This window comes from Salarias fasciatus, chromosome 17 (assembly GCF_902148845.1).
Source record: "Salarias fasciatus chromosome 17, fSalaFa1.1, whole genome shotgun sequence".
Taxonomy (NCBI): Eukaryota; Metazoa; Chordata; class Actinopteri; order Blenniiformes; family Blenniidae; genus Salarias; species Salarias fasciatus.
The window spans coordinates 22,378,295-22,403,846 of NC_043761.1; the positions used below are offsets into that span (position 1 = coordinate 22,378,295).

The following is a 25,552-nucleotide window of genomic DNA, read 5'->3' on the forward strand; positions in this document are numbered from 1 at the left end:
TTTGACCTTTCTACTGTACCAGTATTGATTGCCACAGGTTACTCAGAATTCTGACTTTATTCTCATAATAATAAATCTCCATGCAGGACTTCAGGGATTGATTGTCCGCGGGCGGACATGCAGACTGGGCCTCAGGTGCTCTTCCCATATGGACACAAACAGCGTTGGTGTAACATGCTGGTTGATGTTGTTTTGTTCTGCTCCTCCTGGCGGTCCTGGTGTTCGGGGTGTCCGTGATGCTGATCGAGAAGCAGATCCAGAAACTGGACGAGTGGAGAGCGAAGCTCGGTGAGACGCTCCCGGCCGTGGAGCAGTCGTTCTGAGAGGCGTCGCAGAAACACAGCGGGTGGTGTTCGGTCTGGAGAACTTCGGTCCTGCTTCACCACACCTGATCGCAGCGAGGAGTCTGATTCTGGGCCTCCCGGGAGCTTCTCAGTAGATCCAGGCAGACATCTCCCAGGGGGGTCCGCTTCTGCCATGTACCATGAGACAAACGTCAATTCAACTTTTTACTGACATGATTAACAGCTGACTGGCCAGCAGTGATATAGGGGGAGGCGCTTCATTAATAATAACCTTCCTGCTAAATTTGTTACCATTTCAAAACGCTAGTCACAACTTTCTTCAAGAATATAATGGTGTCTGCCATCAGTCTCTGAGGAGTCCTCACATGTCCTGCTCTCCGTCCCTCTCAGAGAGCGTCCTCCTCAAGCCAGAGGTGGCTGAGACTGAGCGGCGTGTCGGTGAGGACCAGCCGCCGCCGGCCAGAGGAGACAACACGGTCATCATTTACAACAGAGTGCCCCAGACGGCCAGCACGTCCTTCACCAACATCGCCTACGACCTCTGCAGGAAAAACCAGTTCCACGTCCTGCACGTCAACATCTCCCCAAACAACCCTGTCCTCTCTCTGCAGGACCAGGTGAGCGAGCAGGACAAGCAGGACTCCAGCTCCCACACCAGCTGGTTTCCATTCACCCTGGTGCTTCTGATGCAGCAGAGACAAAGGGTTCAATAACACATTCTCTGGCGTGGCTGCACACTGCTGTGCTGCTTCAGAGCAGTTCTGCTTTCAGATGACAAAGCTTTAACCACGCCCTGAGTAGGGCTGGGTAATAAAACTATATACCGTAGATACTGATCACTAAATAACTTTTCCTCCGTAGACATATGAAACACGGCCAATAAGCTTTTGGATAGATTCCATATTTCAATGTTTTGACGGATAATGACAAAGAGCTGCTCCCTGCTGAACCGATCATGTGTCTGGAATAGAGCCATGCCGAGGAGCAGCCGGCCTGCTGCAGCCGTGGACCCCAGCAGTGGGGGGACGACCTGTCCTGCTCTCACTGTGCTCCAGTCTTCCCTCCACCGTCCAGGAAGCTGCGACCGCACTCCGCCCAGCGATGCCAACCAATCTCCCAAAACTCTCGAAACACAAACTGAAATTCAGCCGGCTTTTATCCCTTCTTGACCCTGAGAGACAACTTTGAATTTTCATTTTTTTAATTTTATAATGACAATCAAATAACCTCTCATTTGTTGTTTTTAGCTTGGACTGGTTTGTTGAGATGTGCGACTGTGAGCCAGTATTATTAGTCTTAATCTTGACTGCCTGGATACACAGCGCTCAACTCTCTGTTTTTGAACATCACTGATCTGGAAAACTTTAATTTGTCTACAGAAGTCCTCCTCAGTCACTGTTGGGCCCACATTGCTTTCTGTTTCCTTTGGGGAAAGACAGCTGAGCTGACTCGGTCTCACTGAAATGTCAATCTGGTAGAAGCTTTCAGTGACTTCAGAACTTTTACATTCATCTCAAGCACCAAACTGCAGCTACTCTTTTCCACATTAAGCTTGTTTTAATCTGTCATCTCCAGATTCGTGTTGTGAAAAACATCACCTCATGGAAAGAGAAGAAGCCCGGCTTCTACCACGGCCACATGGCTTATCTGGACTTCGCAAAGTAAGATCTTCCACAATCTTTCACTTCCGCTGGTAGTGATAGTATTCACAGTACTTAGAAATGGTCAGTTTGTATTTGTCTGGAGGATACACTTCATATATTATCAGCTCTGATCAGAGAGAGTAGTCCAGCTCTGCTCCACTGTCACTCCTCCTTAATAACGCCCTCCTAGAAATAAGCTAAATATTCTTAAATCTGGGCCAATTTTCTTGTTTTGAGCAAAAAAAATCTGCTGATGGGGTAAGCACAATTTACTTGGCTAGAATTCTTTAAACTAGACTATAAATCTAGCCACTTTAAGACCATAATGTGTCTTAAAACTAGAAAAAAGAGTCCAAAATGTAAGAAAATTTGCTTCTAACAAGCAAAGAAACTTTGTCGTGTAAGAAATATTTACTTAAAATCACTTTTTTTTTTTGCTGATAAACTGTATAAATGCATGTTTTATATTGCTGTCTACTCGTTTCTGACATTACTTTTACAATTTAGTGCAAACTTGTTTAAAATCCTATTTTTGTGACAAAAACCGAAGTGGTTGAACAGCTTTACTACATTTGAATTTCGTGATTGGCTGGATGATGGCATCCAACGCATTTCATGTATACCATTGTTGTAGCTTATTACTAGTAATTCCAGCTCAATATTAGCTGTAGTGTCTTATTGAGAAAATGTTAGATATACTTTCTTAAAACAAGAATAATTTTCTAGAACAAAACTTGCTTGTCAAGATTATTTGACTTTTTAGACAAAAAAATAAGAACAATATCCCTGAAATAAGATTATTTTTACTTTCTTAGAAATCCTTTTTGCAGTGTGAGTGTGTGTCTTCAGGAGGGCCTGACTGTAAACCTGAGAAGCTCTGGATGCAGATCCCTTTTTTCTGCGGACATGTTTCAGAGTGCTGGTGAGAGAGCGGGACTGACTGCTCATGGCTGCTTCCTGATTGCTTTGTGAAGGTTCACTGAACACTGAATGACACTCGTAACCACAATCTTAAACACCCTCTGATCTTATTGTTTCTGTCCATTTTCTGTGGTAAAATATGCTTAATTTCATTTGAAGAAATTCACGATGATTGTTATATGTCATACAATGCATAACATAGTTAATATAAGAAGAGACATTTACTGTGAAAGGTCATTTTGGCTTCCACTACACAATATGTTATTTTGATACTGCCTGCATGTACGCTGACATCAGATTGCAGCTGGAGATGATGGAAGCAACACAGTGTTTTGTGAAATTGTTCTCGTTACCATCCTCCTCAAACATGGGACAACACAGCAGACAAACACACAGAAACACAACAGTAACGTCCCGACAGTGGACAAAACCTTGATCATCAGACCTTGCCATCCTCACTCCCAGCCTCGTGGCTCAGTCAGTCCCCAGTTTCTGGGGGCTCGTCCGGTTATGATTAAAGCTACACAAGCAGTTTTACAAGCCACATTATATGCATTCATATTATAGTCCATTTCCACTAGACTATATGTAAGCAAGCAAGCACTCAAATAAAATGTAAGATTTCCCACAAATCCCCCTCTTGGCCAAAAACAGATTTTAGGACCACAAAATTAACATTCCTGCAAAACATACATTTCTGCATGGTCTCAAGCATGTCTCCAAGTACATAAATAAATAAGTACATCAATTAATGAATAAATAAAGCAATGTTCAGACAAGCAACAGTTTAAAACAAAATGGTGAGATGAGTGTTGATACTCAACTGCCTCGGTGGACAACTGACTTCCCACAGTCCTCTCTTCAGGTTAGGAGGCCGGTGTGTCCTCTCCTCCAGGTATGGAGCTCTTCAACCTAGAGAGGCGAGTGTGACAGATGTGATACCACTTGGCTGCTTTCTCCTTCAGTCAGACAGCATGGGTCATCCGGGCTGTCACTTGGAACGGTCCGTCCCAACATGCCTCTGTCCACCCCCTCTTGGGTCAGCGCAGGTCCACAAATCCTAGATTCACGTCCTACTCCAGGTGGTCATTGCCATCAGGACCAACCTCCTGGTCCTGGAAATGGTCTCCCGGTCTCTGGTTCCAGCAGGGTTAGGAAGGATAGTTAAACTGAAACACACACGCAGGCGTGTGAGCGTGGCTCTTTTCTCAGCTTTCTTTGAAGGAAATTAGTTTCTTGTGTTTATCAGTTGTGTGTGTGTGTGTGTGTGTGTGTGTGTGTGTGTGTGTGTGTGTGTGTGTGTGTGTGTGTGTGTGTGTGTGTGTGTTTGTGTTTGTGCGTGCGTGTGCGTGTGCGTGTGCGTGTGCGAAGCTGCAGAAGGAGCTGAAGAACCTGTGTGTGGAGGAGGGCCAGCTGAAGCGAGCTCTGGACATGAAGCTGAACATCCGGCGGCAGAAGAAGGAGGTGAAGGAGCAGCACGTGAAGGAGGTGCTCGGGTACGGGCCTGCGCTCCTCCGCGCCGCACGCCGTCCACCGCGCTCACACCCCCGCTGACCCGAGCCGCTCTTTCAGCCAGTGCACCCACATCCACCAGAGGCGCGAGGAGATTGCCGACAAGATCCAGAAGATCTCCGGCCAGACGCAGCAGCTGAGGGCCGAGATCAAGAGCCTGAGGGACGTCTGCGGCGAGGAGACGGAGAAAGCCCAGGTACCGGCGGCCTCCCGCAGCAGCGGCAGGCCACTTCCTGTTCCCACGCTGACGCCTTCCTCCTGTCCCCTCCAGGCCATCTACAACACCCTGTCCGCCGCCGTGGACAAGCTCCACCAGCGCATCCAGGCTCACTCCAGAGACCTGAAGCTCGCCGCCGCCAAGATGTCTGCAAACATCTGAGCCTGTTTACTGTTCTCATATCTTCTCACTTTCAGAGCCTGATCAGACCAGGGGGGTTCCACAGTCTGACAGCTCATCTGTTTCATGCTGTTTTGTCTTCTGTTTAATGATTCATAAAGACAAACCAAGTCAACCATGTGTTTGGAAAAATTCTTTATCACTTGTCTTCATATTTTTCTCATGAAAAGTTTGACGACATGCCGACTCTTCTGTTTTCCTGATCAGCCCCGCCTCTTTGGACTTCAATCTAGAAACACATTTCCACTCTGATTTCACTGTAAAGCTGATGCTGCTGCATGACGACGAAGAGAAAAGAACTGAGGCTGGTTCTTCAGCCGATCCCCGAGCTGACGGGGTCAGAGGTCGTCCTCCTTCGGCCCTAGCCTCCTCTGTTATACAGGCGCTCAGCTCCACAGCTGCTCAGAGAATGCTAGGTAGCTATGCTAAGCAACCCCGATGGACAATAAATGCATAACTTGGACTACATCCGGCCAAATGTCCAGGTAAGAGGCGATTTTTTTTTATCACAGTTTGAAAAAGCGATCTTGCTGTTGGCTGTTCTGTGGCATTTTGTGGCGGATTCTGTGGTTTTAGAGGGCTTTGAGTGCTATGGTTGTAATCAGCGGAGTCTCAGCTCTCACATGAGAGGCTGTTTGTGTGAATTGTATCAGGTTAAATTGCGCTATTATCAATATTTCGGCGAGTGGGTTGACACGGTCACGAATATAGTTCATAATTCATTTAGTTCGTGTTTGAGCTGTGTTTGGGGTGTGTAATAATGGCTGAAATGTTGGGTTAGCCCAGGTTTTGCTGTTTAATTTGAGGATAAGCATCATGACATTCTGTCAGAAATAATGCATATTATTAGACAATCTCTGAAATGTTTGCTGTCAGGCCCCCAATTGGGGGGCGCTCGGGCTTAAGGGGTTTTAAAGGGGATATTTCTGTGTACATTTAGGTGAAAGCATTAGCAAGTGCAGTATTGAGCTTTTTGTGAGTTGGGACTGTCTGTTTTCTCCCTTGAATCCATGTTTGGAGCTGAGCAGAAGGCTGAAAAGACTGTAGAAGCAGTTTGAAAGTTCCTTCACTCGTCTGGACTTGATGTGAAAATATGAAGCAATGAATGATCTGTGGCTGTAGAGGGCAGCAGTACGCTTCGATGAGAAGAAGAAGAAGCGGACACAGGACAGAGCATCAGGGTGAAGCGACAATCGGCTGTGATGAGGTTTTTTTTTTAATTGTCTTGGATGTAAATTGTGTGAAAATGACTAAAAGAGGTGAGGCTGTGATTTGTGAGAATGCAGCAGTTGTACATAAGTGTATAAAGAGCGTGAGTGAAGGTGGTTGAATGTGTTTAGTTTTGAAAAGTAAAAACCTAACTAAGCTATTGGGCGATCTGGCAAGTAACTAGCTAGCTAACTGATGGCCATCTGGCATCTGTCCCCCCCCAGAAACAGACACTGGGACGACCATCGTGCTTCAGGCACATATTGAGAAGCGGGTCCCTGTGGGACTCGAACCCTGGTTGCTCGCTGTTTCCAGCTCACAGGCGCGGTGACACTTTAACGTAGCCACGCGCACAGGGCGGTTATACAGGCGAAGAATGTCCTGTTTAAAGCTGACGTCATCATCTGTGAGCGACGCAGCCAGCCTGCTGGGATGGACGCTGTTAAGTCTGGCCACTAGGGGGCGACGCGACTGTGTGTGCACAACCTCATCTCACCCTGCCCTTCACCTGAAAGGCAACTAACAAAAAATGTTTTGTTTTCTTTTGTTTTTTCATCACCTCTTCAGGTACACACGCTCCGCTCACCTTCATTTATTTGCCACAAAGCAAAAGCTACATCTGGATGTGTGGATGTCTCTTTGTCACGCCACATTTCCAAAAATATCATCAAGGAATTCAATAAAATACCATATGATTATATTTGGAGAAGAAAAAAATATTCTTCTGAGTCAAGGAAACGTGAAAGAGTGATTTATACTGAATTCTGCCATATCTTTCATTTCTTACATTTTTTCTTTGTCAAACATTTGGAGTCCTTTCAATAAAGATATTTATCAAAGAACTAAGATAGCCTGAAGTTAAACTGCCCACGGTAAAAACACTGCTTTGGCAGCTCAAGCAAACATTACAAAATGAGCTGAAAACATGTCAACAATTCAACTCCTCGTCGTCTGATCTGAGATCAGATTTTCACTCCCCACCAGTCCTACCTGGACCCCTGCTGGGGATGATGATGGTTGATGGAGAAGAGCTTCCATGTGTGTTTCTGGCTCTGACCGTCACCATGTGCTCCTCCCCGGGGTTCAGGCTCAGAGTCACACTCTCACTGCTGTTTGCCACTTCGCTCCTGATCTGCCACTCTTCCTCTCTGCTTTTAGTCCAGGTCACTTCGTAGTCCAGGATCTCTCCGTGGCTCTGATTGGCCAGCAGCTTCTGCACACAAAACACACTTCACCATTCAGAACTCAGTCTGAGATTCAGATCTTGACACTAAAACTGTAATACTGCAGTAACAAGATAACTTTTTTCTATTTCTCCTGTTATGAATTGAAGTCTGTAAAGCCACACTTCTTTTCCAGACTATTATCATTGTATGAATCTGACCATTAAAAACATGAAGGTGTGTGAGTGTCATGTGACTCACTTTCCACATAACCAGTGTGTGGTTTTCCTTCATCTGCATCCACACATTCAGAGCCTCTGGAACTGTGGGACCAACAGATCATCACTTCCTGTTAAACTCTCGTTGACGTAAAGCACTCCTGTCTCTCTGTGCAGCACTCACCATCACCTCTGGTGTGAAAGACCAAGTCTCTGCTCCAGTCCCCCCACCTCCAGAAGTGCTGAGCTGTTCCACATCGTACCCTCACACTGTACCTCCAGTGAGGGATCAGCTCCTTTAAAACCGCAACCTTAAGGCCCATTCCAACGCTTTCAACCTTGAGACACAATGCAGAAAATCAAAGATATTCAGGTTCAAACAGGAGCTTCACAGAGGAGCCTTCCATCATCCACTCACTGTTTCAGCGTGATTGATGAGTGTTTGGCATGTTATATTGAGGTCTTTGTACTGCTCCACAGTCCAGGTCCATGTCAAGCTGGCGTTCCTGGAGTTCACAGCTGAAGCTGTCAGAGCGTCTGGAGCGAACATGTGGACTGAAGAACAGACCGAATCCGTCATACTCACAGCCGATATAAGTACAAGCTCCGTAGGAAGTGGTGTTTGTTTGGCACTTGACGTCGACGCAGACCTCTGACGGCTGCTTCAGCAGCAGAGTCAGGCCGTACGTCTGATCGCTGATCTCAGAGGAGTTCATCTCAGCTCCTCCGTAGCCGCTCAGATACATTTGGTCAAAACTCTGAGCCGCCGGCACCACGCAGCAAAATGTGGCCTTGCTTCCCGCCTGAAGCACTCGGTCCCGAGGGAAGACGCGCTTCCTCTTCAGGGCTCTAGTTCCTGCAGGGAAACAACATGATGACGTGAGATCAGCTGTTCTTCTGTGGTCTCAGCTAAAAGCCCTCTCTCCTGAAACATCTGGACCTGAGTAACAACAAGCTGCAGGATTCAGGAGCTGAGCAGCTGTGTGGTTTTCTGGAGAGTCCACTCTGTAGTCTGCAGACTCTGAGGTGAGGGTGGGGTATTAGGGATGGCTTGATACCACCTTTTCATGTCTTCATGTCCCATGCCGGTAGCATGAAATTGAGTATTAGCCAATTCCAATACCAATCTGATACTGATACCAATCCAGTACTGATACCAGTCCAACCTCCTTTAGTGATCAATAATGGTAGCCTTCATCATAATTTTCTGAATACAGACATCTAAAAATCGCACATTCACCATGCAACAAATATTCTGCTCTCCTGAAGGACGAAATAAAATAGCTGACAAAATAACTGAAGTAATGCAATACTGCCATGTTAGGGGTTTTTTTTAAATCAAGACTCCAGATTTAACGGCTTTTGATGTTGGTAAAAAAAAAGAATGCAACAATGGTTGTATTAATTCCGGATGACTGCCAAAAGGAGATGCTGAAAGCTCTGAATGTTCCCTTCACACATGTGAAGTTCTAGTATGTGTACCCACAACGTCACTGGTGACCTTGTGCATGACCCTAGAAAGGTTATAAGCTCCAGTGTCACCTCAGGTTCGGTTCCTACAGAATCACCTTGACTGATCATGAAGATTCTGAGTGACAGAGTGCTCTGGCGGTCATCCGGGATTCATAGAACCATAGTTACATTAGTAACTTTCATTCTATTTGACACGTTCTGAAAGCCAGAAGGCGGTGCTGAAATCCCTGAATGTCTACAGTACACTCCAGTAAACTAAATCTGAGCTGCAGTGAAGCTGTGAGTCTAAATTGAAAATGTAAAAAGTGACACATTCCGTAAGCTTCATGTATGACTCAATGAAAGTAGTTCAAAGCAGATTGTTTGGTGCTGAGTTCCTGTCATTATACACACCTGTTCTCACAACCAAATTCTGGAAAAATTACATTCACAGTGGTTCTTCCAACGTTTGCCCGCATCCTTCCATCAGCCTCGGCCATCATGAGGCCGTGATGCACAGCATGATCCACAAGTGGAGCCCTAATTTCACCAGGGATGTACTGACAATCTCCTTCCTCTGTTTGGTCCTCTTCCCCATCCTCAGCCCTTTTCCATGCGGCTGACCTTCCATTTCTGTGTTAGTGTTGGAGAAATGATCCACACTGTCCTGCTTGGGTCTGACACGCTTGTCAAGTGAAGGTTGATGGGATTCAGCTGAGTGACAATGGAAAAGTGACTTGTTACAACTGATAAGAAAATGCTTCTCACACCTGATCAATGAAGCTGAAGTTCACCTGAGAATTGCTTGATTTAAGAGACACTCAGGAAAAACATTCAAAATGTCAGATTTGCTTGACCGATTTTGACTAGTACATTTTCTAGCATCTAACAACTCAAGCAATGAAATGACTGTTAGTTTTATAGAGAATGACTCCAGCATTCCCAAGTATAGTTCATTTTGACTGACATGAGCAAATGACCACATTACATGCCAGAGTTGTATGAAAAGCATGTGATGCATGTCCAGAAGTATCTGATTTGTTAGAATGACAAACTGCGACCACGATGTGTGTAAATGGCTGAATGTTGTGGAGGTTGAACTGTTGTGCAAAAGTGAAATGCGATGTGACAAAGGCACCAGAGTGACTGAGAAAAACTAAACACAGGGCAAATTCTGAGACTCGAATCCCACCTGGCCCCCAGCAGCTCCGAGTGCATAGTCAAGGCTAACCATGAATGGGATGGTTCAAGTGTCAAGTAGTACCTAAACCATGGATCAATGAAGTACTTTCAAGGTCACAAACACATTTGACAGAAACCTCATTCTGAAGCCTCGGGTCCAACTGGCTTGATAAAGTTTGGATCCATTGGCCAAATCAGACAACAGCAGCTTTAACATGCATTTGGAGTTCTGCAGCTCAGTATTTTTTTTTTCACCCATTTAAGTCATTCATGTAACCAGTAAACTAAGGCCCAATCCCATTTCTCCTTCTAGCCCTACCCCTTTGAAACGGAGTGCGCAGGGGTAGGGCCCAAAGTAAACCCCTCCGAAAATCGCGTACGTCATCAGTAGTCGCCGCTGCCGATAACGTAGGCAGGTGCGACAATTATTTGCCGAAGAAGAATGTTTTTACCTTTTAAAACTTTAGACAAAACACTGACATTCATGAACTTCTTTCGTTGCGGACGCTGCCATCTTGCCAATCTTGGAAGGCTTTCTGTGAAATCTGTGGAGAGGGGCGCTTGTTTTGTCTGCCTATACCGTCAGTGGCGGGTGTGGTTAGTTCACTTCCGCATTGGCGGGAGCGATGGTTTCCCACCCGCGCATTCCAGGCGGGCAGTGTTGAAGAAACCAGTTTATTGAAAATAATTGTCTGTTGCCTTTGGAATGCACGGGTGTGGAAATGATCACTCCTGCCAATGCGGAAGTGAACTAACCCCGCCCGCCACTGACAGTGCAGGCTGATGAAACAAGCGCCCCTCGCCACCAGATCATACCCCTCCGTTTGAAGTGTGCCTCTCGAGAACCTCCTTTTGGAGGGAGGACTGGCCCTCCTTCTTGGCCCTACCCCTACATCATGACAATTGGGACACTCCTACCCCTCCCCGTGAACGCGCAAAATGAGGGGTAGGGCCAAGGGGTGAAATGGGATTCAGCGGAAATGATCTAAAATCAACACTCCAAGCTATTCTCTGGGTCACTTTTAAATGCAAGCAAGTGAAAGCTCAAATGAAAGAATTGATTGAATACTTCCTTTTCAGGCACTTTATTAGCTGCAGTACATCAGTGTGTTCAGCATTTGTCTGAAATATTGTTGAACCACAAAGAAGTTGTTCAACTGCAGCAGAGGATGCTGGACTCCAGGAGCTGATCACACACCACATCCCTGCACATAGGAGCTCAGGTCCTGGTTCTCACAGTGACGTTTCCAGGCCACCCTGAAACACAGCCGAGTCGTTTATTCCTCCACATGTGAAGGTTAAAGCAGCGAGTCCATCACAGTCTCATCACATGTTCGGGACTTACCAGGCTCTGACGCCTTGAGGATCCTTCACCACACGCTTGGCACAGTTGATCGCTGCACCAACGTCGTCACTCAGAAGCTCTGAAATTGAATTTGGTGGATCATTATTAATTTACATCCATGTGCTGAAAGTCAAAGAACCAGGTATGTTTTAGTGGGAGGTGTAAATGCACGGATTCTTCACTGACCGCTGCATTTGATGTTGCAGCCGTTGCTTGTAGGGGAGCCGTCCTCGCACCAATAGCGGCTGTTGATCTGGAAGATGCCGTAGTCTGTGGAGCCGGGTCCGTTGTAGTTGGTGGCTCCGGTGTCATAGCTGGACTCCCACTGAGACAGGCACACCCCTGCAGAATGAGAGTATCGCACTGGGCATCAAAGACTTGTTTGGCAAGTCTGGTGTTCATCATCATTTGAAGTCTCTCAGCCTCTGAGTCTGGTTCACTGCTGGAAAGTCCTCCTAAAGTTTTAATCTCTGAAATGAGTTAGTTGTGTCTCACACTGAATCGTGGGTTAAATTCAGCTGGTTGAGAGGAGTCATTAACACAAACGCCTCTCAGACAACATGAGGCCTACATGTGATATATCATTCTGTTGTTTGTTTAGAGCTGTTTGTACTCACAGTCAGCCAGGGTGACGCCTCGGTATCCGTCCATCCCGTATTTCTTCAACACTCGGGCCCATTCGCAGCGCTCAAACACTTTGGCACTGCTCACAGCCAGCAGCAGCAGGAACACCAGACTCCTCATGACCATCTCTGCAGAGCTTTCTCTAAAGAAACCAAAGTAAAGAAAACCTGTGATGAACAGTGTAAAGCTGCAGGACTAATGTCTCCTCCTCAGCTCTGCCTCCTTTAATACTGCAGGCTCCGCCCTTTGGTCACAGCTGAAACAGAACCTGCACTCAACTCCAAACAAGACGCAGCTGTGGAAAGGTTCAGTTCTCTCTCATAGACTGTCGAAGGATCATTCAAACCTGAAGAAAGAGTTCTGGACTCAAGACAATTCACAGAGTTTCACAGGGAAATGAAGGAAATACATTAAAACAAAGACAATAAAGATTCTTCATCTGATGTGGTTATGATGTTTAAATACAACAGGTTAATTGTTCAATGGACAGCCTGAGCAAACAATGCTGTTTCCATTTTTTGAAACATCTTAACCATTTTAGACACGGTGAATTAAAGTAGAGTACTCATTGTGTGTGTTAGTTTGGCCACATTTTGTATTGTTCATTGCTGTCTGTTTTTGTTTGTCTTGTTCTAAGTTGTGAAAAAAATAAAAACTTGAATTACAAAAAAATACAGTACAGAGCTGACCAATAACTGATGACCAAAATGGCAAAATATGTGTGTGTGTGTGTGTGTGTGTGTGTGTGTGTGTGTGTGTGTGAGTGCGCCTGTGCCCGTGTCCGTGCGTGCGCACCTGTCTGTCTGTCAACCTGTCATTTTCCAGCATCCTTGTATTCCCACAGCGGAGCAGCCACACTTAGAGGAGGAGGAGACTGGAGACTGACTGTGAAGCAGCTTTGTGTGGAACTCCAGCTACTAAGGTGTATGTCAGGTTCAGAGGTCATTCATGAACATGTTACTTGAAGTTGTTGTGTAACTCTCTCCTACTTGAGCTAATTTACTGTAAAAAAAAAAAAAAAAAAAAACATTTACAAATAGACTGTCCTATTGTGTATGATATTTACATGTGAATACATAGAAAAGCCCAGACCTAAACATAGAAAATCTCCATAAAAAAAAATCAATGAAAATATGTGACACACTATGTTTTTCAGGAGCTTTTCATTGCCAGAGCCGTCCCGGTAAGCAGTGCAACAACTTTCATCAAGTTGGCGGATGACACCACGGTGGTGGGTCTCATCTCTGGAGGAGATGAGACTGCTTACAGGATGGAGGTGGAGCGACTGTCAGACTGGTGCACCATCAACAACCTCACCCTCAACACCTCCAAGACAAAGGAACTGCTAGTCGACTTCAGGAGGTGTAAACCAGACATACAGCCCATCACACTCAGCGGGGACAGGCTGGAGATAGTGAAAGACTTCAGGTTCCTGGGCACATACATCAGCCAAGACCTGACTTGGACTGCAAACTCCACATCCATTCTGAAGAAGGCACAGCAGAGACTCTACTTCCTGAGGATTGTCAGGAAGAATAACTGAAGAACTGAGCTCCTGGTGTCCTTCTACCGCTGCCTGGTGGAGTCGGTACTCAGCCATGGCGTCTGCTTGTGGTTCTCTCGCTGTACAGTGGCGGAGAGGAAGCAGCTCCAGAGGATTATTAGCACCGCCCAGAGGCTGACTGGCTGCCCTCTTCCATCTCTGGAGGAGATCTATCAGACCCGCTGCCTCAGGAGAGCCCGCAGCATCATCGGGGATTCCTCACACCCCAGCCACCACCTCTTCCAACTCCTACCCTCGGGGAGGCGTTTCAGGGCAATAAAGACAAAAACAAACAGACTCAAAAACAGCTTCTATCCTACAGCTGTCATTGCCCTGAATACTGCACCATAACCAGTCCCTGAACAAGAACAACATGTGACCACCAACTGCGTCATATATTTATATTTATATTGCAAGACACGCAAACTTTTAGTCTATTTATTTTATACCGTTTCTGCACTATTTTTGTCTTGCACTATTTTGTCCTTTTGTCTCTTTTGTTTGTCTGCACTGCCCACGACAGCTGCTGTTCTCAATTTCATTGCATTCTTCTGAACAATGACAATAAAGGAATTCTGATTCTCATTCTGAACATGATGTGAGCGAGCGACCTGGCTGTCTTCAGCATGTCCAAGCATCTTGTTGGGAGAGTTTCAGCACGGCTGACAATTTAGCTGAGGTGGATAAGTCTTGATTTCTACTTGAAGACTTTTAAGGATTCAGCACCTGTGGAAGCACCATTTGTAGTTGTGTAAATGAAATGATTGAACAAGTTTGGAGCACTTCTAAAAGCAAAACTTGCACCTGTGTATTGTGAGTTGTGTACCTGCAGATGTTTTTTTCTCTTCAGAAATCTTTCAATTGCAGGTGTCCAAGTTCTCCAAGTGTCAGATTCAAAAAAGTTGCATGCAAAAGCTCCTCTCCTCTGATTGGCTTTTTCTCCACTGACTGAAGGTACAGATGGTTTTTCAACAAATACGTCAGTGCAGCTCTGTGATGTGTGACTTGAAGATGAAGGAAGGAGAGTCTGTGACTCTTGGCCAAGAACTTGAAATTGATGCAGGCAAACAAATGTTTTTCACCTCATTTATTGCAACACGTTCTCCATTGGTTGTCCACACACACACACACACACACACACACACACACACACACACACACAAAGCAGCACATTGTGCTTTCTTCTGACCAAATATGAGAAATGTAGAAATGCTTTCGGGTGACTGGGAGACTTCCCTCTTTCCATGTGGAGAATAAACACAGCTCTCCCCCGGTCTCAGATCAGCGTGACTTGTGGTCTGGTGGCGCCCCCTTGTGGGAAAAGGGAAGACGCGTGAATTGACTGAAACTCACACAGTCCAAACTGTACAAATGAGGATTGTTGTTAATGTAACAGATGATCAATGATCCATCTCATTATCTGAGGCCCTTACACCAACTTTGAAAACACCATGTTGTTTGTAGGTCACTTCAAATGCCATTTGAATTTCAGAGCAACATCAGAAAGTTGGTCAAACAGTGCTGTGGAGAAGTGATTTTGGCATTGAAGGGGATGAAATGCTTGACAGACACAGACAAAAGAAGAGTGGAGGTGGTGTGGCGTTGTTCACTCACACCACTGTGGAGTTTCAGGTGCTGGAACACATGTGAAGCATAGATTACAATGGATTTCTGATGTTCCCTCTTCTTAACCGTCCCTTTTTACCGTCTGGAGTAATAGTCTAGTGGTAGAGCGTACGCCTCTCACCCGAGAGCTCGTCGGTTCGCGTCCCAGCTCTGTTGTGTTGTTTTTTTCACTCATTGAAATTCTGGAATTAACTAAAATTGATTAACTAAAACTCACCAAAAACACCCCCAAAGCGTTTTTTGTCTTTCCTTCATGCCTTCCTGTTTGAGCTTTGCTCGTTCAAAACAAAAAACGCTGGCTAGCTTTAGCTCTTTTGCTCGAGCTTCTCTTCACCCAAAGACACACGAAGACGTCTTTTCCTGTTAGAAACTCACCAAGCGCAGACCCTTCAGACTCTTGCTCTTGCTTCATTGTTGCTTTCATCTGTAATCCCAGTTACAAATGATGACCGAGGGCCTGCGGGAGGGGGGCTCAGGGGAGCCATCTTCTCCGTGCCACGTCAACATGGGAAACAGAGCGTTTTCACGGGTAGGGGAGGGGCTGCCTCTCTGAGCAGCACAGCAACGAGCAAAGCTCAAACAGGCAGGCATGAAGGAAAAAGAAAAAACGCTTTGGGGGTGTTTTTGGTGAGTACATAACTATATAACAAGGTTAAAACATAGAAAAAGTGAATTTTGCATGATACAGCCCCATTTAAAGCCAGAAAAAAATAGTCCAAAATGTGGGAACATTTGCTTGTAACAAGCAAAGAAACGTTGTGGTGTAAGAAATATTGACTTAAAATAAGTTTTGTGCTTTCTTGATGAAGCTGACTTGAAGAATGTTTTAGTTAATTCCAGAATTTCAACGAGTGAAAAAAAACAACACGACGAGCCGGGACGCGAACCCACGAGCTCTCAGATGAGAGGCGTACGCTCTACCACTAGACTATTACTCCAGACGGTAAAAAGGGACGGTTAAGAAGAGGGTACATCAGAAATCCATTGTAATCGATGCTTCACATGTGTTCCAGCACCTGAAACTCCACAGTGGTGTGAGTGAACAACGCCACACCACCTCCACTCTTCTTTTGTCTGTGTCTGTCAAGCATTTCATCCCCTTCAATGCCAAAATCACTTCTCCACAGCACTGTTTGACCAACTTTCTGATGTTGCTCTGAAATTCAAATGGCATTTGAAGTGACCTACAAACAACATGGTGTTTTCAAAGTTGGTGTAAGGGCCTCAGATATTGAGGTGGATCATTGATCATCTGTTACATGAACAACAATCCTCATTTGTACAGTTTGGACTGTGTGAGTTTCAATCAATTGACACGTCTTCCCTTTTCCCACAAGGGGGCGCCACCAGACCACAAGTCACGCTGATCTGAGACCGGGGGAGAGCTGTGTTTATTCTCCACATGGAAAGAGGGAAGTCTCCCAGTCACCCGAAAGCATTTCTACATTTCTCATATTTGGTCAGAAGAAAGCACAATGTGCTGCTTTGTGTGTGTGTGTGTGTGTGTGTGTGTGTGTGTGTGTGTGTGTGTGTGTGTGTGTGTGTGTGTGTGTGTGTGTGTGTGTGTGTGTGTGTGTGTGTGTGTGTGTGTGTGTGTGTGTGGACAACCAATGGAGAACGTGTTGCAATAAATGAGGTGAAAAACATTTGTTCGCCTGCATCAATTTCAAGTTCTTGGCCAAGAGTCACAGACTCTCCTTCCTTCATCTGTCTATCAATCAATTTAACAAAAGATCAAGAAATATTCCTGCAGTGTTAAATAAACTACATTCCCTTTCTCAAAATCTGAGGCTGTGACTCAGTGAATAAGCAACAAATAAGTTCCTCAAAGGTTCAACAACTGCATTAATGATGTAAAAAACTTTATAAGCATCAAATTCAAGTTCTATTCAACTTCATGAGCATTAATAATTCAGTCTAATATATCTTGGCTGCTTGGCAGTTGTTTGTTGACTCTGCTGTGTTGAACCATCAGTTTAAACGTCTCCTCTGTTGTTTGCTCACTTGTCCAGCGTTCCAGCCCCTTCGTTCCAGATGGTCACCTTCCTCCATTTTTCATCAGATCACTGCAGAACTCTCCATTTGCTTCCTGCTCACTGGTACTTTGGCTCCATCTAGCGGCGCTGATGTGTAACAACAATCTGGTCCTCGATGATAGTGAGACCCCATTTTGGAGAATTCAATTTTTGGAAAAAAACAATGCCTACATTTGGGCCAACACGGTATTTATTTTGTGACATGTCCATGGTGGATCATCATGGGGATACATCGGCTACAGAGTTTCCTTTTTAAACGTTCCTGGTTGCTGGTGTGCATTGTGATTGATTTTTCTATTGAAGAAACTCCAGCTCTGGGTCCTCCTCTTCATCAACTTCCCATCCAGCGATGGAAGGCAGGGCTGCGGACGAGACAACAGGGGATTGTGGTCTGAATAAAAGAATACGCACAAATCTTATTGATGAAAAGTTATCATTATTGACAGGAAAAAGAAAAAGCATGTCAAATGATGCCATGTATTTTTTGATTGATTGATTGATTTTATTTGTTTCATTCTTTTTTAAAAGAAAGAAATGAAAAGGAACAGAAAGAAGTGAGACTTATGATGTCTGCCCCTATCAACATAAAATAAATGACAATTTGTCAAGATTTGTTAACATATCACAAAAAAAAGCAAAATTCAATACAACCATTTCACTTAATCAAAATATAAATACGAAAATTTCACAAATAATTGCAGATCAAATACAACCATTTCCCAAGTGTAAATACAAAAGAAAAAAAAAAAAAAACCTTAATGAAATATTTTCAAAAGAAACAATCATTCTAAGTTTGACCATTCTTTAAAACAGAGTCGTACCCTCCCAATAACTGTGCTTTTAAACATTTCTTGAAGATGTGAATGGACTGAGACCTCTTAATTTCACTGTCAAGTTTATTCCATAAATTGATTCCTTTTGTTGTGATGCATCTTTCTTTCAATTTGGTTCTTGATTCCGGTCGTTTGAAAACTTCAGTGCCTCTTAATCTACATTGACTGTCTCGCTTTGCAAATCTATTCTATAAATTAAATGGTAATTTTTTCCGGTGAGCTTTATACATTGTTTTAAGAAGGTTGAGTTCTACCAATTCTTTCATTTTTAAGGATTTCAATTTTATAAATATTGGGTTAGTGTGGTCTCTGTAACCACTTCCATTCACCACACGAATCGCTCGTTTCTGTAAGAGGAAGAGTGGTTCAATGTAGGTCTTACAAGCATTTCCCCAGACTTCAACACAGTAGGTCAGATATGGTATAATCAATGAATTGTACAACAGAAACAAAGAATTATTGTGAAGTGACTCTTTCAATTTGTACAGAACAGCAATGGTTTGAGAAATCTTAGTTTTAACGTACTCTATATGGGATTTCCATGTTAGTTGTTCATCCAGCAGTACACCTAAAAACTTAATTTCGTTTGTTCTCTCGATCTCTATACCTTCCACTGTCAGTGTTGTGTCAACGTCTGTCCTTCTGTAACTGAAAATCATATATTTGGTCTTACTGATGTTCAAAGATAGTTTGTTAGCGTTGAACCATTTTTGTATTTGGTGATGTGGTAAATAGCTCTGGGTGCTGTGTCTTCTCTCTTGGGGCTGGACACATCAGGTGAGGACAGGACTTTTGTAAAACATCAATGGAAAGAAAATAACTGGAGCGAAAACTTCCTCAGCGCTCTCTCAGTCGCTGGTGGGATGGAGGTGGCAGAGGGCCGCTTTGCCACAGGTGAGGGAGGAAGAGACAGAGGAGAGACCGTCTGAATAAATGTCCTGGGACTGCGGGCAGGTGACTGTGCTCTGCTTGTCGTGGCACTTGCAGGGGTGCTGGAGGACACAGAAGAGCTGGAGGCCTGATGAGAGAGGGAGAGAGAACAGCTAAAAACATCATCCATTGAAATGAGCCGGACAACACCGTGCTGCTGCTACATTACCTCGCTGACATGTTTTCTCGCCAAACTCAGGTTTGGTGTAAAGGCAGCACCATGAGACGTGGCAAACCTTGACTTTGTAACTGCAGAAAAAGTTTTGATAGTGTTTCCTTCAACATGTTTTCTCTAAATATTTTTGCAATTGCCAACACCTGTAACATCATTAATATTTACCGATGCCAAAGTCAAAGGGGCTCTGGGAGCAGTCTGTCCAGATGCTGCTGCTGATGGACCTGGATGATCTGGAGCGCTGGGGGATGTGACCGGGACACTGCTGGAAGGCTGCAAGAGCACCGGGAAGGAAAAGGAATTCATTCATACACAATAAAACACCTGCACACATTCATTTCTCGAGATACCAACATACCTTATTTGCATGGAAACCGCAGCTACAAGTTTGCGTCTGGCCAAATAAAGACGATTGTCCCCTCAGCTGCATTGGGCATTTCTCAATCTACAATACAATCTGAATATATCTTAATGCCTCACACTTTTTTAAATCAAGTTTATTCTTAATAAGTGCACACTGAATGCTGGTTATTATGTCCAACGTACCTTGACATAAAGATCATGCCACTTTTTCTGGCGTGGTGCTGGTAAGTCACATCACTTACTTAGGAATCCATATTTCTCCCAGGCTGTCAGAGTTGATGACTTGAAATTTCACTCCATTACTCAAAACAATAAACGATGATCTCCAACGATGGATGAACATACCACTATCACTATTAGGCAGAATAGCAACAATAAAGATGACAATCCTCCCAAAAAGTAACTATCTCCTTTCAATGATCCCCACTCACCCACCTCTCATCTGGATTCACTCTCTTGATTCATCCATCAATAAATTCTATTGGAAAAATAAACCCCCAAGAATAAAACTGACCACACTTCAGAAAACAAAAACATTAGGCGGACTCAATGCACCACATTTTCACCACTATTCACGAGCTATCAGAGTGGAAAGGTTTGTTGAAAAAAGAGGGCAAAAGGTTTTAGTGAAGAAGGCTTATATCCCTAACAAGTGTGAGATGCAGCAGAGTGGCCTACCCCTCCCAATCCCCTCTTGTCTTCACACCTGTACAACAGACTGTCTGACTGACGCCCCACAATGTTGTCCCCTCAGCTGCACCGGGCATTTCTCAATCTATCCTATAATGCCTCACACTTTAATTTTAATAAAGTTTATTCTTAATATGTGCACAGTGAATGCTGATTATTCTGTCCAACTTTACCTTCACATAAAGATCATGCCACTTTTTCTGGCGTGGTGCTGCTCTGTTTCCTGCCTCAGAGGGCCAAACGCTGGAAGCAGGGAACCTTCGCAGGCGAGAAACCCACTCCTCCTCCCCCATGGCTCTGTGCTTCTTCTGTTTGGAAGCCATCTGCCATTAACAGAGGAATAAATGCACACATTGCACCAAAAAGTCCAGCCAGAGTTTATACCTCATTAAGAAATAGCTATTACTAATATGTTTTCAGTTACTGTCATTATTATTTGTAAGTACATACGTTTAAAAAGAACCAATTCTATTATATCGTATGTATATTATGCCTTTAATGGTGCTCAGTGTTTGTTCTTTTTTTTGGGGGGGGGGGTGACTTTACTGCAGTGACACTGCAAATTAATAAAAGATTTTCAATGAAATTTCTCAGTTTCATATATATAAACTGCTTGAAGTGAATTGGCACATTGCATAATTAAACAATACTCACGTGGCTGTGATAACAATTACAACAAAAACAGCACTTTAAATAGCTGGGATATAGCTGAGGAAAGCAAAACTGAAAGAAGCTCTCAATTCTCCTTTTTTTCCATCTCCCCCTCTTCTCCACCTTCTTCCTGAACAAATTAAACTGACAATATTTCACTTGCAAAATACAAAAGTACAAATGCTAACTCAGAAAAACACAAGGGCTGGTTGAAAACTCTGGAAACTCCAGCTTACGGAAGCCCGACAGGCTCGTAACACAAACTCGAGGGCTTCACTCCCAGGCGCCACCTAGTGGTACATGACTGAGAGAACGGCAGCAGAACAATGGATACACCAAAGAAAACACTGACGTGAGTGAAGCACGGAGAGCGATTTCTCATTGTTTGTTTGTTTGTTTAAAAAAACTATAGAAACACAATAGAAGGTGCGGGGCGAAAAGCAGGAAGTGAGTTTTTTCAATCGTCCAATCAGCTTTTTCTGACGTCACAATTTCCCGTCATGCACCTGAACAAGTGGAAAACAATCCTCGGTATTGTGGCAGCAACCGGAGCAGGTGTGCCAGACCATGTGAAATCGATGTCACAATGCTGTCGGCGACCTGGCAGGACTCGGTTGGTGGGGTTTTGACAAACTTGTCATGTGGTCGCACCAGGAGTCACACTCATCTCCATTATATGCAATTGAAATAGTGTTCGCGGCATTTCTATATTTGTTCAGCAGTTCTGCCTGGAAGATCGTGCTTTGCTCGAGCGGGGGCTCGTGAATCGCACGTTCTGTACAGCTGTTCGCCCTCATTGTGGGGCGTCAGTCAGGCGGTCTGTTGAACAGGTGTGAAGACGAGGGCGGAGTTGCAAGAGAGGGGATTGGGAGGGCAGGCAACTCCGCTGCATCTCACACTTGGTTAGGGATATACCCTTTTTCAATTCAAACCTTCATTCAATTCATTCATTCATTACAAATTGCACTTTTTACCTGCAAGCTAAATTTACTTGGCGACAATACTTCAACCAATCAGCGCTTCAAAACAAAAACGCTGGCTAGCTTTAGCTCTTTAGCTCGAGCTTCTCTTCACCCAAAGACACACGAAAACGTCTTTTCCTGTTAGAAACTCACCAAGCGCAGACCCTTCAGACTCTTGCTCTTGCTTCATTGTTGCTTTCATCCGTAATCCCAGTTACAAATGATGACCGAGGGCCTGCGGGAGGGGGGCTCAGGGGAGCCATCTTCTCCGTGCCACGTCAACATGGGAAACAGAGCGTTTTCACGGGTAGGGGAGGGGCTGCCTCTCTGAGCAGCACAGCAACGAGCAAAGCTCAAACAGGCAGGCATGAAGGAAAAGAAAAAACGCTTTGGGGGTGTTTTTGGTGAGTACATAACTATATAACAAGGTTAAAACATAGAAAAAGTGAATTTTGCATGATACAGCCCCATTTAAAGCTAGAAAAAAATAGTCCAAAATGTGGGAACATTTGCTTGTAACAAGCAAAGAAACGTTGTGGTGTAAGAAATATTGACTTAAAATAAGTGTTGTGCTTTCTTGATGAAGCTGACTTGAAGAATGTTTTAGTTAATTCCAGAATTTCAACGAGTGAAAAAAAACAACACGACAGAGCCGGGACGCGAACCCACGAGCTCTCAGATGAGAGGCGTACGCTCTACCACTAGACTATTACTCCAGACGGTAAAAAGGGACGGTTAAGAAGAGGGAACATCAGAAATCCATTGTAATCTATGCTTCACATGTGTTCCAGCGCCTGAAACTCCACAGTGGTGTGAGTGAACAACGCCACACCACCTCCACTCTTCTTTTGTCTGTGTCTGTCAAGCATTTCATCCCCTTCAATGCCAAAATCACTTCTCCACAGCACTGTTTGACCAACTTTCTGATGTTGCTCTGAAATTCAAATGGCATTTGAAGTGACCTACAAACAACATGGTGTTTTCAAAGTTGGTGTAAGGGCCTCAGATATTGAGGTGGATCATTGATCATCTGTTACATTAACAACAATCCTCATTTGTACAGTTTGGACTGTGCGAGTTTCAGTCAATTCACACGTCTTCCCTTTTCCCACAAGGGGGCGCCACCAGACCACAAGTCACGCTGATCTGAGACCGGGGGAGAGCTGTGTTTATTCTCCACATGGAAAGAGGGAAGTCTCCCAGTCACCCGAAAGCATTTCTACATTTGTCATATTTGGTCAGAAGAAAGCACAATGTGCTGCTTTGTGTGTGTGTGTGTGTGTGTGTGTGTGTATGTGTGTGTGCGCCTGTGCCCATGTCCGTGCGCGCGCACCTGTCTGTCTGTCAATCTGTCATTTCCCAGCATCCTTGTATTCCCACAGCTGAGCAGCCACACTTAGAGGAGGAGGAGACTGGAGACTGACTGTGAAGCAGCTTTGTCTGGAACTCCAGCTACTAAGGTGTATGTCAGGTTCAGAGGTCATTCATGAACATGTTACTTGAAGTTGTTGTGTAACTCTCTCCTACTTGAGTTAATTTACTGTAAAAAAAACAATGTAAAAAAACATTGTCCTATTGTGTATGATATTTATATGAGAATATATAGAAAACCCCAGACCTAAACACAGAAAATCTCAATACAAAATCAGTTTCAAATATGTGAAACAATATGTTTTCCAGGAGCTTTTCTGTCTGTGCAAGATAGCCAGAGCCTTCCCAGTGAGCAGTGCAGCATGTGAGCGAGCGGCCTGGGTGTCCTCAGCATGTCCAAGCCTCTTCTTGGGAGAGTTTCAGCGCGGCTGACACTGTAGCTGAGGTGGATAAGTGTTCATTTCTACTTGAACACTTTTAAGGTTTGAGCACCTGTGGAAGCACCATTTGTAGTTGTGTCAATTAAATTATTGAACAAGTTTTGAGCACTTATGAAAGCAGAACGTGAACCTGTGTATTGTCCCAGGAGTTAAGCTGATGTATTTACATCACATCTGTAAATAGACAAAAAAGACAAACTATGCATTTACATAGTTTTACGTTGTTTCTTTTTTTGACTGAAAATGTGACGTACTGCACCTTTAAACGCTGGAGTTTCATCTCCTGACATGTGACGGCCGTCTGTCCAGCAGAACATGACTCTGATCGGCGAAATCAACCAGCTGCGTCTGGCCAGGACCCAGATCAAGGACTACAAGACTCAGGTCTCCACGTTCAGAAGGTCCAGCAGGCTCCGGCCCGCCTCGGATCAAGGAGCAGCGGGGGGGGCCGAAGGAGGACGACCTCTGACCCCGTCAGCTCGGGGATCGGCTGAAGAACCAGCCTCAGTTCTTTTCTCTTCGTCGTCATGCAGCAGCATCAGCTTTACAGTGAAATCAGAGTGGAAATGTGTTTCTAGATTGAAGTCCAAAGAGGCTGGGCTGATCAGGAAAACAGAAGAGTCGGCATGTCGTCAAACTTTTCATGAGAAAAATATGAAGACAAGTGATAAAGAATTTTTCCAAACACATGGTTGACTTGGTTTGTCTTTATGAATCATTAAACAGAAGACAAAACAGCATGAAACAGATGAGCTGTCAGACTGTGGAACCCCCCTGGTCTGATCAGGCTCTGAAAGTGAGAAGATATGAGAACAGTAAACAGGCTCAGATGTTTGCAGACATCTTGGCGGCGGCGAGCTTCAGGTCTCTGGAGTGAGCCTGGATGCGCTGGTGGAGCTTGTCCACGGCGGCGGACAGGGTGTTGTAGATGGCCTGGAGGGGACAGGAGGAAGGCGTCAGCGTGGGAACAGGAAGTGGCCTGCCGCTGCTGCGGGAGGCCGCCGGTACCTGGGCTTTCTCCGTCTCCTCGCCGCAGACGTCCCTCAGGCTCTTGATCTCGGCCCTCAGCTGCTGCGTCTGGCCGGAGATCTTCTGGATCTTGTCGGCCATCTCCTCGCGCCTCTGGTGGATGTGGGTGCACTGGCTGAAAGAGCGGCTCGGGTCAGCGGGGGTGTGAGCGCGGTGGACGGCGTGCGGCGCGGAGGAGCGCAGGCCCGTACCCGAGCACCTCCTTCACGTGCTGCTCCTTCACCTCCTTCTTCTGCCGCCGGATGTTCAGCTTCATGTCCAGAGCTCGCTTCAGCTGGCCCTCCTCCACACACAGGTTCTTCAGCTCCTTCTGCAGCTTCACACACACACACACACACACACACACACACACACACACACACACACACACACACACACACACACACACACACACAAAGCAGCACATTGTGCTTTCTTCTGACCAAATATGAGAAATGTAGAAATGCTTTCGGGTGACTGGGAGACTTCCCTCTTTCCATGTGGAGAATAAACACAGCTCTCCCCCGGTCTCAGATCAGCGTGACTTGTGGTCTGGTGGCGCCCCCTTGTGGGAAAAGGGAAGACGCGTGAATTGACTGAAACTCACACAGTCCAAACTGTACAAATGAGGATTGTTGTTAATGTAACAGATGATCAATGATCCACCTCATTATCTGAGGCCCTTACACCAACTTTGAAAACACCATGTTGTTTGTAGGTCACTGCAAATGCCATTTGAATTTCAGAGCAACATCAGAAAGTTGGTCAAACAGTGCTGTGGAGAAGTGATTTTGGCATTGAAGGGGATGAAATGCTTGACAGACACAGACAAAAGAAGAGTGGAGGTGGTGTGGCGTTGTTCACTCACACCACTGTGGAGTTTCAGGTGCTGGAACACATGTGAAGCATAGATTACAATGGATTTCTGATGTACCCTCTTCTTAACCGTCCCT

General features: G+C 44.9%; 2 protein-coding genes and 2 long non-coding RNA genes across 5 annotated transcripts; 1 reads left to right on the forward strand and 3 right to left on the reverse strand.

Moving 5' to 3' along the window:
- Nucleotides 1–203: 203 nt before the first annotated feature.
- On the forward strand, nucleotides 204–1,970 carry LOC115404732 (heparan sulfate 2-O-sulfotransferase 1-like; the record flags this gene model as incomplete). Its single annotated transcript, XM_030114122.1, has 3 exons — nucleotides 204–288; nucleotides 696–922; nucleotides 1,881–1,970. Coding segments are annotated over 3 exons (402 nt in total), but the record flags the coding sequence as incomplete, so codon positions are not given.
- Nucleotides 1,971–6,979: 5,009 nt separating this feature from the next.
- LOC115404559 (uncharacterized) lies at nucleotides 6,980–7,673 on the reverse strand. The gene is made up of 3 exons (XR_003933361.1): nucleotides 7,553–7,673; nucleotides 7,412–7,473; nucleotides 6,980–7,200 (listed from the first exon to the last, which is right to left on the reverse strand). It is a non-coding gene; the product is annotated as an uncharacterized LOC115404559 (long non-coding RNA).
- A 3,414-nt stretch (nucleotides 7,674–11,087) lies between these two features.
- Nucleotides 11,088–15,558, reverse strand: LOC115404140 (lysozyme C-like). 2 transcript variants are annotated; one of them, XM_030113345.1, is made up of 5 exons: nucleotides 15,516–15,558; nucleotides 11,965–12,113; nucleotides 11,534–11,689; nucleotides 11,348–11,426; nucleotides 11,088–11,259 (listed from the first exon to the last, which is right to left on the reverse strand). In XM_030113345.1, exons 2-5 carry the CDS (start codon nucleotides 12,095–12,097, stop codon nucleotides 11,193–11,195), a joined length of 435 nt encoding a protein of 144 aa, XP_029969205.1. In that variant the 5' UTR covers nucleotides 12,098–12,113; nucleotides 15,516–15,558; the 3' UTR covers nucleotides 11,088–11,192. The 2 variants fall into 2 exon arrangements, with proteins under 2 accessions (XP_029969205.1, XP_029969204.1); XM_030113344.1 differs by lacking the exon at nucleotides 15,516–15,558 and having other exon boundaries at nucleotides 11,965–12,192.
- Nucleotides 15,559–24,411: 8,853 nt separating this feature from the next.
- LOC115404734 (uncharacterized) lies at nucleotides 24,412–24,862 on the reverse strand. Its single transcript, XR_003933372.1, has 3 exons — nucleotides 24,812–24,862; nucleotides 24,600–24,735; nucleotides 24,412–24,524 (listed from the first exon to the last, which is right to left on the reverse strand). It is a non-coding gene; the product is annotated as an uncharacterized LOC115404734 (long non-coding RNA).
- Nucleotides 24,863–25,552: the final 690 nt, after the last annotated feature.

Excerpts from the sequence above, each read along its gene's own strand:
- LOC115404140 (XM_030113345.1), bottom strand. The coding sequence starts at position 12,097 with ATGGTCATGAGGAGTCTGGTGTTCCTGCTGCTGCTGGCTGTGAGCAGT. Across the intron at positions 11,427-11,533 it reads CTGCAACATCAAATGCAGCG|AGCTTCTGAGTGACGACGTT; the intron begins GTCAGTGAAGAA and ends ATTCAATTTCAG. Across the intron at positions 11,260-11,347 it reads CCTCAAGGCGTCAGAGCCTG|GGTGGCCTGGAAACGTCACT; the intron begins GTAAGTCCCGAA and ends GCTGTGTTTCAG.